This window comes from Triticum dicoccoides, chromosome 7A, assembly GCF_002162155.2.
Source record: "Triticum dicoccoides isolate Atlit2015 ecotype Zavitan chromosome 7A, WEW_v2.0, whole genome shotgun sequence".
Taxonomy (NCBI): domain Eukaryota; kingdom Viridiplantae; phylum Streptophyta; class Magnoliopsida; order Poales; family Poaceae; genus Triticum; species Triticum dicoccoides.
In genome coordinates, this window is record NC_041392.1 from 696,342,578 (window position 1) to 696,358,343 (window position 15,766).

General features: G+C 43.0%; 2 protein-coding genes across 2 annotated transcripts; one reads left to right on the forward strand and one right to left on the reverse strand.

The window, feature by feature from the left end:
* The first annotated feature begins 3,886 nt into the window (after window positions 1-3,886).
* Window positions 3,887-5,117, forward strand: LOC119332547 (fasciclin-like arabinogalactan protein 14). Its single transcript, XM_037605726.1, has one exon. It carries the CDS (start codon window positions 3,994-3,996, stop codon window positions 4,864-4,866), a length of 873 nt encoding a protein of 290 aa, XP_037461623.1. The 5' UTR covers window positions 3,887-3,993; the 3' UTR covers window positions 4,867-5,117.
* A 2,178-nt stretch (window positions 5,118-7,295) lies between these two features.
* Window positions 7,296-9,818, reverse strand: LOC119330942 (probable small nuclear ribonucleoprotein F). Its single transcript, XM_037604089.1, has 5 exons — window positions 9,704-9,818; window positions 8,311-8,398; window positions 8,150-8,187; window positions 7,975-8,039; window positions 7,296-7,694 (listed from the first exon to the last, which is right to left on the reverse strand). The coding sequence occupies exons 1-5, from the start codon at window positions 9,707-9,709 to the stop codon at window positions 7,628-7,630; spliced, it is 264 nt and encodes an 87-aa protein (XP_037459986.1). The 5' UTR covers window positions 9,710-9,818; the 3' UTR covers window positions 7,296-7,627.
* Between the last annotated feature and the right edge of the window lie 5,948 nt (window positions 9,819-15,766).

Consider the following 15,766-nt stretch of genomic DNA (forward strand, 5'->3'; position numbering starts at 1 on the left):
GGCCGTGTGCCTTAAAATGAGGTTAGGAGTTTTCAATCTACATCTGCAAGTCATCCATGCATGTATTTTTTGACCAAATTCCTTGACAATTCTCTGTCTATTTCTATTCTAATGAAGTGATGATTGGCTTTTCTGTTTTTCGGGCAGCCAGGAAGGGGATAAGTTGATTGCTTTAAGCATTGCTTGAATTAGGACTCAATAGTTCAATTTTCTCTTCCTTCTCTTGATAAAATGTTGCCCAAAAAATGTTTCTCCTTGAGAGAAATGTAGAAAAAGAAGACGTGTAGCTTTATTCATTTGGAGAAATGTCATTGGAGTTAGATATTCATAGTGATGAACAATTTATTTAGCCAGGGGCCCATTTTACCAAGTTCGCACAGGGGCCTTACAAATGCCAGGGCCGGCCCTGCATGTGCACCATCCAACACACACCTTATAAATTTTCTGTGTTTTGAAATCCTGTCGGAATTCATAGTACATTGCATCTGATTCCTGCGATCCAAAGAAGCCCTTGGTTGGACTTAACATCATACTAGTTCATTGTTTAAAATGATCTGTTCTCTGGATGTAACACACTTAGGGCCAGAGAGCATAGTTGGTGAAATGTGATGCACCGGGATTGTGATAAACATGTGACATACATATCTCTTCTGATTAAAAAACATGCGACAATCTTTCTCCGATGGACCGATCGATTTATTTCCTCCTGTTACCGGACATGAGGCGCTGTCGCCGTTCACGTAGCAGCGATGCATTGGCGCATGTGTCGCGCCGCCGATGATGAACCGATCGACCAGCATGTGTCGGGCCACGTCCGGCGATCTCGTCTTCCCCTGGCTTAATCAAATCATCAGCGCCAGGGTTTCTCCCTTATCCACGCATAAACTATGTTATCTAATCTACCTCCATCCTGAAGAAGATATACACAGACGCCATAATGTTGTCTCGATCGCATGCACGTTCTCGACCTTTCGGTATGTGTCACCAGTTTTTAAAAGCGAAATGTGTAGACAAAATGGATAGCTAGCCTCGCCACGGCCAGGCAGCTGGTTAAGCCCGTGCGTGCGTGCATGTGCATCCATGCATGCTGCCCAGGGGCCTGCTCTGCTTGGTTTTGGACCTGGTCGATATGAGACATGAGAGGATGAGGCATGCATATAGGAGTACCTCGCAGCGTACACGTGCGAGGTTTTAAGGACATGTACACGTCTGGACGCGACGTATATGCATATGCATGTGTCGCCCTGGCTTGGACATGGTGCTATTTTGTCATATCCATATTACTACTACTGCACCAGCTCCACTTTGGATCGGATATTCGAATCCGTTATATGTTTATTATGAGTGTGTGGTGTGCCTGTGCCTGATTAGCTTTTTTGGAATAACAGTGGTTTTGGAGGGCTGGCCTGGGTGCATAGATTTGTCATGTACCGATGGTGCGGTGGTCTCTGCATGATTGGCTGCATGTGGATATTACTAATTCAGGCCCATGCAGGCGTGCCGGCCGTTGACCGGCCGGGTGGGTACGTACGTACGTTGGAGATGAATACGTCCTGTCCATCTGACTGACAGGTTAGTAGCTAGTACTGTACGTACATTAGGGGAAGAAACTGTGGGCGGGCGACGGTCGCATAAGCTGAATCTCCAGTATCTCTCCAGAGGAAAACACATTTCCACTCGTCTGGGATTTTTCTATTTGGGCCTACAATTATTGGTAGTGGCACCTTTACATTTTTCCTTACCAGCGTCTAAGGCCCATGTAGAGCATTTTTTTTTAACTTGGGTCCACATTCTTTTTGGCAACACAACACCTTGCTAGTTAGCAAGGCCCAGGAAGGCAGGATCTCAAGCAAATCACCACCGTCGGATCAACTTTGAATGGTCATCCACGTAGATCTCAAGGTCAGTGGCGAATCCAGGACGAAAATGGAGGGCGGGCTCAAAGTTAGCGGCGGGAAAAAACGAAACATTATTTTGTAGAAGAAAAAACCATCTCGTAATTCTTTTGTCCAAATAAGCCGAGATATTCCCAGATTACTACTGGAAACATGCAGTATTACTGAAATGTTTCTAGAATTTTTGAAAAATAATAATTTGTGTACCAAATTTTGAATCTGCTTAGCCAAATATCCATAATTTCCTAGTCCATTTGTCTAAATGTTCTCTAATTCTCCGAGAATACTAACATAGTATTGACTGGAATTTTTCTGGAATTTCTGAACCAAATTTTGAATCTGCAGAGCTAAATAGCCATAAACTCCTAGTCCATTTGTCCAAATGTGCTCGAATTTTCACAGAATACTATTGGAAACATGTAGTATTTACTGTAATTTATTGGGCTGGGCACGACTCCGAGCTCCAGCAGTCTGCGGCCGCCAGCTCCCTTCTCGGCTAGTCTGCCGCCGACCAAGGCTAGTTTTTTTTTTGAGAAATGCCAAGGCTAGGTGAGGACGCGGAGCGTGCAGCGGCTCGGTCCTGTGAAAGATGTGTTGCACAACTGTTGTTCACTATGGCCTAGGGCACTTAGCAGTTGGGCCAGCTGTTGCCATATTGAGATGTTGTCCTGGCATGAAGTGTAGTAGTAAAATAATTCAATTTTTTGGAGGGTAGGCTAGAGCCTGTTTAAGCCTAGCTACTAGACTCGCCACTGCTCAAGGTGAAATGCATCGTCCATGCTTGCGCCATGAAAAATGGTAAGAGTGAACATCTCTGCAGTTACTTCAACCATGGATGAATGGTTAATTCAAAATTACGGAGGCTTGGCCTGCTCCCCTAGGGGGGGGGGCATTAGTCCCCCTTCCCCACATGTGCATGACACCGCAATATATTTCTACAATAGTTGTATCATATCTCTATACTTATATAAGAGACAATTTAAATCCCCCTAAAGCCACATCACAAGATCCTTGCAATGATACCCCACTACGGAAGATTTGCTGGTAGGCGAGTCTCAAGTGCTTTGGGAGCACCCTGTAATTGAGCAAATAGATGATGTGGCCCAACATAATGTATAGTGTGATTTTAATTTTAGAAATAACAGATTTAAACCAGAATTATTTAATTCCCTCTTTCCGCCCTCTATTAAACTTCATAATTACTGGGGTAGGGTTCATGTATCAAAGCAAACATTATCCGTATGACCGTATATATTTATGTATACACGAAAAGTGTTGTTCTGATCCCGAGCTCGGGTGGCCAGTAAAATAAAAAAAGACCTAACTTTTTTTGTGCCAAACATTGCTAAACGTTTCGATTGGTTGCAAAATTTTATCATCGGGTGACATTCATGGAAATCGTGGCAAAAAAAAAAATCGATGCTCCAAGATGCTTTTTGGAGTACCTGTTTTTTTGCCATGTTTTCCACGAAGATCATCCATTCCAGTGATCACACTTCGCAAACAATCAAAACATTTGTAAATGTTTGGCATAAAAAAGATTTTTTTTTAACTTTTTTACATTTATTTTAATTTTACTATTCACTCAAGCTCATATGAGCTCGGATCAGAACAGCAAAAAAATAGTGATATAAAAGATCTTATATTAATTTACAGTGGTAGTAGTACGTGACAACACTTATCTGATGCATAGCATAGCCCACGTACAAGGTTGACACTGGCAACGGGCAGCGAGGCCCAAGAACAAGAAGGCAGGCAGGATCTGAAGCGGACAACGCCCGGCCATCGGATCCACATCGGACGGTCGACCCCAGCCCGCCCCAAGATTCAACGCGCGCGATACGAACGCGGCGTGCATGCATGCATGCACGGCCGCGCGCGCCACGAGAAGTGGTCAGATCGAAGCCCGGCCGATCAGATCTCCCCCAACTGCCAAACCCTTTCTTCCTCGATCGATCCACCGATCACTCTCCTCCCGCCATGACCGTCTCCTCCCCCACTCTCCTATATATACACTGACACTCCACACCCCTACACTCACTCAGAGATCAAGCTCGCCATCGCCATCGACGTCCACATCCACTAGCCGCACGCACACATGGCGCCCCCGAAGCTCTCCTTGCTGGTGCTCCTCGTCCTCCTCCTCCCGGCGGCCGGCAACGCCGGCGCCAACAACGTCGCCGCCGACACGCCCCCGGGCGGCGGGGGCGGGGGCGGCTTCAACGTCTCGGAGATCCTGGCCAAGTTCCCGGAGTTCACCCTCTTCAACTACCTCATCAGCAAGACGCGCGTGGCCAAGGACATCAACAGCCGCAACTCCGTCACCGTGCTCGCCCCCGTCAACGCCGACGTCGACTGGCTTCTCCGCCGCAGCGCGCGCCTGCCCCGCGCCGCCCTCCTCGAGCTCCTCTCCGTCCACGTCGTCCTCGACTACTACGACGCCGCCAAGCTCGCCGCCCTGCCCCGCGGCCGCGGCGCCAAGCCCATCGTCGCCACCACGCTCTACCAGACCTTCGGCCCCGCCAACGGCGACAAGTCCGGCTTCCTCACCATCACCCCCGCGCCCGACGGCGGCGCCGTCTTCGCCTCGGCGGCCCCCGGCGCGATCGTCAACGCCACCTTCAAGAAGGCCGTCACCGCCAGGCCCTACAACATCTCCGTCCTCCAGATCAGCAACTTCGTCGTGCCGCCCGGGGTCATCACCAAGCCGCGCGCCCCGCCGCCGCCCAAGATGATGAGCTCCGTGTCGGCCGTCGCGCCCAGCCCCGCGCCGGTGAGGTCCCCGTCGGCGTCGCCGTCCCCGTCGTCGCTCCCGTGCCCGCCCGTGACCATGCCCATTGAGGAGCCCATGGAGGAGACCCCGGCGTCCGCGCCGGCGCCGTCGCAGGGCCACGCGCTGCAGGCCATGATGGACTGGTGGTCCGCCGCCGGCGTGGCGCTGGGGATGGCGTGCCTGCTGGCGCACTTGTAGGTCGCAGATTAGATGAGATCGGTCGGAAAGCCTCGATAAATTTTGGTCTTCATTAGCTTGCACTCATTCGGAACTCGGATTTTTTTTTCTTAGATTTTAATTATTTCCTACAAAATTTTGTGAGATTTGTTATGATTCAAAATGCCTGCCCTGTGGGTTCTGGCCTGTGTAAAATCTAGGGGATTATCCAACTTTTCATCCTTATTAGACTTCAAAATGGCTCGATTTACAGCCTCTAGTTCTCAACACCATTCAATGTCCCCCTCCAGTTTTCACGCTGTACCCGCCGACCCCATCTCGTGTCAAACCCAATCAAAGTAACACTGGCCAAATTTTGAGAGTTCAAAGTTGCAATCCATTAATAACTTGACCAAAAGAACAGAATTGGAAAAGGGATTGGCACCCGTACCGGCAAAATTACAAGCTAGGATATGCGACATCTTGTTGCCTTTCCTAGGATAATGGCCAAAATTGACACTAGCAATCCAAATATGGTTCGGTTTGGACTTACAAAATCCGCAAGCCAAGTTCGTGTTAGTCACTGTATTTTTCAACTTGATTTACCGAAGTGTTGAAGTTGCGTTCTTTCCTGATGAAGGGGTGGGTGTGACTGCTGCTGTAATAAGAGATGACAGGGGTAAGTTTTATGCAGCTGACGTGATCACTACAGAAGCGATGGCCATGAGAGATGGACTTGCCCTTGCTAACTCTCTTGGGTTTAATTGGCTCGAGGCGTAGTTGGACTCCTTACCATCCATAATTTTGTGCACTGGGCAAGCTAGATGGTGGGATGCGGCAACAACAATTTTTGCAGAATGTGTGGGCTTAGGTACTTTGATTGGAATGCCATTTTCAAGCATTGTTTTCATTCTTGTAATCGTCATGTGCTAGCAATTTTCAGTTATTGTAATAAGGCTACTTTTAGTTGGTTGGACGAGCCTCAAAATGCGCCCTGTCCTGTGGGGTTTGGCCTGTGTAAAATCTAGGGAATGATCCAATTTTTCAACCTTACACTTCAAAATGTTCCAATTTACAGCCTCTAGTTCTCGAAACCATTCAGTGCCCACCTCCAGCTTTCACGCCGTACCCGCCAACGCCATCTCGGGTCAAACCCAACCAAATTAACATTGGCCGTTTTTTGAGAGTTCAGAGTTGCAATCCGATTAACCAAAAGAACATAATTGGAAAATGGATTGGTACGCGTCCCGGCAAAATTACAAGTTAGGATATGCGCGATCTTGTTGGCTTTCTCAGGACAATGGTCAAAATTGACATTAGCAAAATCCCTGCATAAAAAGGAGCATTTCTATTAGCCGGCGCGGCGCCTATGGAACTGCCTTCATCTTTCATGGTTGCCACCACGGCACCCTGATATAATCAGATTGATCAAAATTGACATTAGCAAAACCTTTGCATGAAAGGAAGCTGCAAGACCTGGGCCTCAACTGTAGAGGGCCATGTCCACAAAATGACATTGCACAATTTTTTGGACGAAAGCAACGAGCGTTGCACTACAATGATGGTGAAGAAGAACACATTGCAATGCTCAGGCAGAGCACACAACCGCACAAACACAACAACACAAAGACACCACAACATACCCACAACCAGAACATTAGGGATTTCGACATCAAAGATCAGGAACGCTCAACAAAGGGGAAGGAGATCTTCGGCTTCCATCATCTTCTGACCAAGCAAGGCATGCCCCTTTAGCGTTGGCCGTCAGGTTGCCACCCGACGGCATCCATGGCTCCTTATTCATCATCAATAGAGAAGGTTGTGTCAACATTCAACATGGCATAATCCTCTGGCGGTCTCTTCCATCCACGATTCATGATTCATTGCTTGTTTTTCTTTATCTCGGAAAGCTCATGCATAGAGCTAGGATAGCATAGAAACCGAACGATGCCTGAACTTACACTTTAGAATCAATGGTCTGATCCACAAACTTGGCTTGCTAGTTCAATGCAGTTCAAATCTAGCTCCGTTTGGACTTTACTAAACCCGCAAGCCAAGTTCATGCGTTAATCACTGCATATGTCTTCGATCATGCAACACATATGTCTGAGTCCATGGTCAGCAATTCCACGACATAAATAGTTCAAATTGCGCAAATACAACCATCATATTTCGAACATCAAAACATATCCAACAGCCACATCAGTACCTACCAGCAATCGTCAATCAACCCTTAAAACATGCAAGTTGATCATCATTCATTCAGGATACGGTGATATGCCGCTAGAGTTAACATGAACTCGACCTCTGGACTGTAATACAGTCACCAAGCACAAACAGAGACAAACTGCGAAGTTGTTCTTTAGCAGTAAAGAGCATGCATCAACCTATGAACGGTGCAAGTGTACAGCACACAGAGCTCTTGTGGAATTTGGCACTCAACATGAACATCTAGTAGAAAAAGACATAAATGGAGCAGAAATATCCCTTCATGCTGGGTATGTGACTTGAGTCCATGCTCAGGAACTCAGCAAATACAGTTCAAATTGCACAAATACGATCATTGCAATTCAGACAGCAAACCATACATATCCAACGGCAGGATCAGGAGCTATCAGCAATCAGCAATTGGCCGTTTCAAACATGCAAGTTAATCATTCGTTCATTCAGGATGCAGAACTAGAGTTAACATGAGTTCAATGCATGTACTAATACAGTCCAGTAGGCGCAAATGGAGACGAACTAGGAAGTTCTTTTTCAGCATTGAACAGCAAGCATCAACCAGGAAAAGTCCATGTGCTCTTCAGGCCGCATCTGGAATGTCCGTGTCCTCCTCAGGAACACCTCGGAGATACATCACATTGTTGCATCTGCACGACAAGCAGCAAAACAGATAGTTATGGCATCTGGCCATTAACTCGCATATGTGATGTAAGACTAAATAAAAGCTTATCAGCAACCATATGACACTGCCACATCTACAGTACCCTTCTGACTTGTCGAGCTATAGGAGTGCTACAGTTTATATCTTTCATCAAATATCAGATACAGACTTCAGAAAATGAGACAATGGGAGTTTTAGTGTGCAATTTTAAATATATATACTACTGATACACAATAGCTGTGGTCAAAGATTGATGAATGAATCACCTTATCAGTATGTCTCCCAAATTCCCAGAGCATTGCCCATCAATGTATTCCTCGGTACCACTTAGCTGCAATTCGTTTCAAGTGTGAGTAACAAAATAGTGTGGTGAAATTGACAAAACACAGGGAGTCTCCTCCATCAGGTAAAATGGGCAGCCACGGACAATGTGAACTTTACCTGCAGATTCATGTAGGAGTCCACTGAAACAAGATATCCTGGGTACAAAAGGAACAATTTATGCATTAGCACAATTGAGGCATGCACAAGAATGAGACATCTGTAAAGGAAACTAATAATAATGATTGTAACTAACAAGTGACGAAACGCCATTAAAGTACCTTTGTACTCCATGCCCCATTTCAGCTTGACAATGACCATCTTCCCTGTTAAGTTTTGTAAGAACGGCTTGGGGTTAACTGGCACAGTCTGCAGCAGAGTAAAGAAACATGGGCAATTAACAAATTATATCAAAGGAAATAAGTAATACAGTACAGCACATATAAGGTCATTTTTTACGAAGAAATGTAAAAAGATGTTCAATACAGTTAGGGCAATTTCGCTGCTAAGCATAGAAATTGCAGCAATATTTTACTACAGGCATGTAAACCCTACAACTTAAAGAAGCCTAACAAAAGAGAATTCCCTATAAGGATGTTCTTGCGGGTACTGCATTAAATCAACACAATGTAAATCAAGGAAGCAAGTAACACTATGCAAATCAAGGAAGCAAGCAGCACTAAGTAGTAACCTTAACAGGAAGGTTCATAAAAAACAAATCAGCAATTCAGACCAATTCAAATACAGCAACCCAGCAATCCCCTCCGCAAAATAATCCTCGATTCATACTTACTCATGAAAACTACTTCCTCTGTAAACTAATATAAGAGCATTTACATCACTAAAGTAGTGATCTAAACACTCTTATATTAGTTTACGGAGGAAGTAGTTCTGAATCAGCTACCACAAGTTGCGGCTAGAGGTAAGACAACACTAGGCTTATACCAACATGATGGTACTCATGCCAAATGCTGAATTCAGCAGAGAAGTATCGGACGCATACAATTCTGTGCTGTGACCAAAAGAACAGTTCAAAATATTATTTTACATTTAGGATTAGTAATAGCACTACCCCAGCCTAATTGCAGCGCTCTGCTTTGGAGCAGCAGATACAGAATTTTCCAACTAGTGATACGACAAATCCAATCTGTGGAAGCTTTGCAGGAGACATTGGCAACAATTTCACTGCCCTTGACGATGTCGCGACCTTCTAGATCCAAAATCTCGACCCATCTAGCCAAAGACCCAGCAATGGTTCGCCAAAACCTAACAAAAACGGACAGACTTTTGATGACAACCCACAATCTCGACGGCAGGACGCTCAGAGCTTCGGGCAGGCCACGTTTGCAGCCACCACACCATGCAGATGAAGCATCACTGGCTCACACCAGAATAATAGCAGATAGGAAGGGGTTACTGGCTGGTGACCTCGGGCGGGAGAGAACCCCTGTTCGAATTCGATCTCCCGTAGCGCTCTCCCAGTGGCTCTCAGGAATCAACGGCCTACCTACTGGACCCATCACACAACCAATACTAGCAAACAGTCCGCCGCAGGACGCCGCGCCGAGACCGCGCGAGCCTAGCTAGGGTTCTCCGCCTATCTATCTGGTAACTCGCAGCGCGCGGAGAGGTGGGCTATGGGGGCGAGAAGGTACAGAGAGCGCGAAATCGTACCGCCATCGGAGGAGACGAGCCGGTGGCGCGGCCGCCGGTTGGAGGCGGAGACGAAGGCGACGGCGACGGCGAGGGGGAGGAGGAGGAGAGGCTGCCGTGAGGGGTTCGAACCGCAAGCGAGACTAGGGTTCTATGGGGGAAGGGGATTAGCGGTTTATTGATGGGCTGGGCTGGCTGGGCCCGTACGTCGGTTACAAGCCCAGAAGGCCAGAACTTTTAGATAACAGAAATTGGAGGCTCTTTACACGGGCCGCATCGTCTGAAGCTTTTCGCATGTACGGAAAGGTTGTGTGATATACCGATTAAAAAAATGTAACTGATATACTAGTTTGTTTTTATCTCCAGAATATATTTATTTCACTAATTAAATATAATCAGTTTAATAATAATGATGTTCGTGTATATAAAAAATCAACGTATATCAAAATAAATTTTCATTCCACACACGAAAAATGTTCATGAATTTTTTAAATAATCTAGTATCTGGAGAGAAATATTCATGTGTTTCAAGGAAAAATGTCCGCGTACAACAAAACAATGTTCATAATTATTTAGAAATGCTTTATGTAAATAAAATTTAATTATATCTCGAATGGGCATTCGTTTTATGAAAATATGAATGTATTTTACCCAAACACAAGAAAAATTTGTGAGCTTACAAAAACTCTTAAGCCACTACCTACTTGAATGGATCCAGTCTTCGCATCTGAATCAATGAAGTCATCGTGGTCGTTGTCCTTCGTTCATGGAATAAAATTCCATTCTCAAATACACCCATTTTATCTCTGGTCCGTGGGTATGTAGATCGTTTCAATTCCAAAAGAAAAAAATGTTTTCAAGCCTTCGTTTGCACCATTTTGTCACCATTCGCTAGGCACTTGGTTACTAGGCTTGGAGGTACAACTTAACAATAAAATACCTTGGCCATCTCTAAACAATCTCCTAGCAAAGATGACGATTGACGAGGCATGACATGTAATGTTATCCTTTAGAAAATGATAATGTGTGTATTGCCGGTACATGTTATAGAGGAAATATGATTGCAAACATTGTGCAAACGCAACAACTCAACCATACATTCCAACTCAAAAGAAAAAAAAGGGGGAGCTCATGTACGTGCAACATACATTTTTTTTAGGCGGATGTGCAACACACATGATACATGTACACGCCCACATCTGATAATGCTGCTGGCTGATCGTCAAAGTTACTTTTTTAGTCTTGATCGTCAAAGATTTAACAACGTGAATGGCGACTAATTTACTCTTTTAGAGGGTTTTTTTAGGGGTGGTGACTAATTTACTCAAAAGAAAAATGAATTCTGCGATGTAGGGATTTGAGCCAGCTTAGCTCTGAAGGCCCAATACCCAAACGTCGAAGGCCCAATACGCACCCTAGGAAGAAACAAGACCCAAATCGTTGCGCATCAGTGTGGCTTAGACTAGCCACAGTGGAGAGTAACATATACTAGTAACATACACATATCCCTAGACTATATTACTATCTTCCTAGTGGGTAGTAACATAAGTATGTTGTCATGCAAAGCTTCATTTATTAGGTTATAGACTCATATTGCATTGGGACCTGTGATGTTACAGTAACTAAGTTACTCAAACTATCTCTCTCCTCATTGACTCATTGCCACATAAGCAAATTTGTTGAGTTGGACTCGATGTTACTGCTGAAGTTACTCCGACTGTGGCTAGTCTTATGGTTTCTCCGACCAAATTCGCTCGACCCCGGCCGAAACCCTAGCCGGCGGAGTGCCCGTGCATCATGGCGGCGGCAAGCAGCGGAGGCAGAGGCCACGCACACATCACCATACAGACAGCGAAGCGTCCGCTCTTCCTGCACCGGTGGCGTGTGGGGAGCATGAGATGGGAGGCACCGGCAGGTGGCGGGCACTCGGATAAGGGCAACTGAACTACAACTGAAGTTCGTTTACCCCCGTAGTGCCCAGCGACGAAGAATTCGAGTTCGTAATACTGTTAGAGAATGTAAAGTTGATATATAATTATAATAATGTCTCTCTCCTTCTCCTGTGATACTTTTTTATTTATTTACTTGCTCACAATATTTCAAGTAAAAAATCCACAGTTTATATGTTTGTGGAGAAATTGCCATATCGGTTTAGCAACCATCTGATCTCTTCGTGACGACGATCAAAATTCTTGAACACAACAATCTCTTGACCTGTTTATGGCTCAATTTTGTATTGTCAGAATAGTTGTCGCATCTTTAGACATATCTAGCTAGTCAAATCATAGTTCACGAAACTATCTCTAAACGTTAGACGGTACTCATGGAATAGTTTTCTACCATTTTTTACCAATTTTTGAACACCCGTTTCTTTCATGGAACACTTTTCTATAATCATTAGCATATTGCACATCCTCTTTTGATTTATAGACCATCTAGCTGCACACTTTTGTATTTAAAATGATTTGTATGGTCATGGGGGGAGGATGACCAAATTCCAATTTTCTTGGTCTGTTTATGGTTCAATTTTGTATGCTGCAGCTTTGCACATATCTATCTAGTCAAAACATTGTTTTGAACATTATCGCTGTAATGTATAGATGCTACTTATAGCTTCCTGCCTTTTTTAACAGCCGTTACTTTCAGAGGACGCTTTCATATCCTCCTAAGTTACACAGTGTGGGTTTATTTAATACTCGCTCCGTCCCAAATTACTTGTTGGAGAAATGGATAGAAATAGATGTATCTAGAACTAAAAATACGTCTAGATACATCCATTTCTGCGATAGGTAATTTGGGACGGACTGATATGATTTATACCTGCTGATAGTTTTGTTGTCTCACGTATGCAGACTAGAAACTACAATGCTTTATGTGAGTATGCTGATGGAAAAGACTTGACAAAGTATGATTCTGAGGCTGATGGAAAAGAAGCTTGCCTATATAGGCATCATGCTATTGAAGACAAGCATGCAAAGGTGTCAGAGTAATTACTTTATCTTACTCTGTTTCATTTAACTTTTGAGATTAAGCAAGTCTGTCGAATTTAAGGGTGAACCTTCTAAATATGGTGATATCCAGTGCCCATATTACTCTTGTAAAAACTAATACTAATATTTCATTTTGTTTTATGGGAACTGACTGAGCAGCCCATGATACTTGATATAGCGATTCCTAGAGTACCAGCCTCTGTTTTTTGTAGCTACTACTTCTGTTGTGGTCTTTGGTCAATAATGTTAGACCTAATCCTTGTGATGTTTGTGCTTGGCCATCTTTTTATGATTTCTAGCAAGTGATAGTGGTACATTAGCCAACTCAGCATGCAAAGGTTAGTTTATGACTTCGACATGCATATGCTGATGTTATAACAGAGGAAGTCATGATTATTTTCATATGAACTTACACACTGCGGAGTAGTCCAACATACCTGCCGACTGCCGTTAAGTATGGAAATAGTCTTTTGAGTTCTAACCATATAATTAGATTGCATCAGGGCAATCAGACCGTGCAAATTTATGTTTGATCAGAATTTAAGATTTCCACGCAGGTACATCGAGCACTGACCATATTTAAATAGTCACCATATGGCAAAAATATTTTTATTTATTTGTCTTCGTCTGAGGGAGGGTGATCTTGTATCAAGGTGCTAGAAAAATTGTCAAGAAAGTATTCCTGATCTGTAAATTAGGTGGCAATTGAATGGCAGTAGGTAGTGTATTTTAGGTGGACCCCAGAACAATAGTACTCCCTCTATGAAGAAATATAAAGCGTTTAGATTACTAAAGCAGTGATCTAGTGATCTAAATGCTTTTATATTCCTTTACAGAGGGAGTAAGATACACCTGCGGTGATTCAGCAGCAGTTTTTGTTTCATTGCACGTTTTTTTGTAGAGATTTAGATCTTAACCGAAAACTTGGTTATAACAAATGGTAAGTAAATATGAGGTCTCGAAAGTTCTGCGATATGTATTTTCAGAGCACTGGAATTAGATAAACACTACCCAGCCACCATTTCTTTGGAAAGCTCTCCAGTTTCTTTTTTATTGCTACTCTTTGGACTTATTATTCCTGCAGTCATTAATTTTTGAGAACAGTATATCTTTTGTCCCTCAACTCTTGGTGAAGTCTAAATTTGGTCCCTCAACTTCAAAATCGGACAACTTGCACCCCCAACTACCGAAAACGGACAAGGTTCGTCCCCGGACTCGGTTTTGACCGGTTTTGGTGTTGACTCACCCCGGTTTTGACCCATGCTCACTCATATTCCTGTAATTTTTAATATCTGTGAACTTTTTGAAATCCACATACACTTTTCAACTCCGCATAGTTTTTTCAAGGTTGCGTTTTTTTTTCAAAAATAAACATACTTTTTTCAAATCAGCGAACTATTCTGAAATTCGCGTACTTTTTTCAAATCCGTGATTTTTTAACATTATGTACCTTTTCCAAATCCCCGTATTTTCCCCAAGTTTGTGCAATTTTATCAAATCCAAGTATTTTTCGAAGCCATGAACTGTTTTTGAAATTCGCATACTTATTTCAAATCCACATACTTTTCAAAGTCCGCATTTTTTTTCAAATCCGTGCTCCATTTATAATCCATGAACTTTGTTTGAAATTCACATACTTGTTTCAAGATGAAATAATTTTTGAAATCCACATATTTTTGCGTAAAAGAAGTCCATATCCGCGTACTTTTTCCAAGTTCGCATAAAATTTTCAAATTCATGAACTCTTTCAATAAAATGTACTCGAATTTGAAAGGGTACATCAATTTTTAAAAACGAAATGAACTTTAAAAAATACCTATATTTGAAAAAGTACATGAACTTGTAAAAAGTACCTAGATTTAAAAAAAGTACATAATTTTTAAAAAGGTTCACGTATTTGAAAAAAATAACCGAATTTGAAAACATCATGTGGACTTGGAAAAGGTAGGCAAATTTGAGTCGGAACGGTCAAAACCGGGGTGGGACAACACCAAAACCGGTCAAAACCGTGACCAAGGATGAATCTTGTCCGGTTTCAGAAGTTAAGGGTGCGAGTTGTCCGGTTTAGGAGTTGAGGCACCAAATTTAGACTCCGCCAAGAATTGAGGGACGAAAAGTATATTTTTCTCTTAATTTTTACATTAAATGTTTCTGTTAATGTCGTGTTTCACCCACTTTGGTGTTTTTTCAGGGTTTGGAAAAAATTCTGGACCACCGCATGGTCAAAGTTTGGAGTGATATGTATAGTTTGACAGATGAATACACTGATGTTGGCCTTCTTCAGATTTCAGGTACTGATTCTTTTACGATTGAGAAAATGTCAATATTGAAACATTGATACTTTTGATATTTTTGTTTGTGATTGATGGAAAAAAGGCTGTGCCATCCGTTGGAGTTATAAGTAGAGCATTACAACTTTGTGCAATGCAAAAAATTATGTAGTCCACAATAATACTAATATCAAACCAAGATGCTGCTGAAATTTCTACTTTCAGTCAATGGAAAAAAGGAGGGTGCTTTCAGTTTCTTGGTGAATGAGATGTGTGCCATGATCAAAGCTATACTTGTTTACAACCAAGAGGATACACATAACTAATAATATGTCATCAATGAAAGCTAGATTTCTTTTTCTATACATACCCTTGCTTTAAGATGTGGGATAATAAGTTCAAGTTATTTTATCCTCTGATAGCATACTTGTTAACCTTAATGATTTTTTTCTTTACTAAAAATTGTTAGTCTACTCTAAACACTGAATCACATCCTCAATCTAAGCTTACTATATATTGATCTAGTTCCGAAGGTTGCTGAATTATGTAGACTTATTGTATGCTTGAATCTACCTGCAAAAACAAATAGAGCATGCCACAGGGACAGAAGTATTAAATTTAGATCTTCAAGTCAACATCTACCATTGGTTTGTTATGCTTTTTTTGTCAAAGGTTTTGTATGCTTGAGCACTCAATACCATTGCCCTGTTATGCAGCTCATAAGTTGTTGGAAGAAGCACTGGGTAAATCAACAGCTGAGACCTGCTGGCAAACCTTCAAGCATCAGTTACTGCAGGATCCCTGGTTCCAAGTATTGACATATG

Coding starts and splice junctions, on each gene's coding strand:
- LOC119330942 (XM_037604089.1), bottom strand. Junction 8,040..8,149: donor ACTCCTACATGAATCTGCAG/GTAAAGTTCACA, acceptor AACGAATTGCAG/CTAAGTGGTACCGAGGAATA. Junction 7,695..7,974: donor TTGGGAGACATACTGATAAG/GTGATTCATTCA, acceptor CTTGTCGTGCAG/ATGCAACAATGTGATGTATC.
- LOC119332547 (XM_037605726.1), top strand. CDS start 3,994: ATGGCGCCCCCGAAGCTCTCCTTGCTGGTGCTCCTCGTCCTCCTCCTC.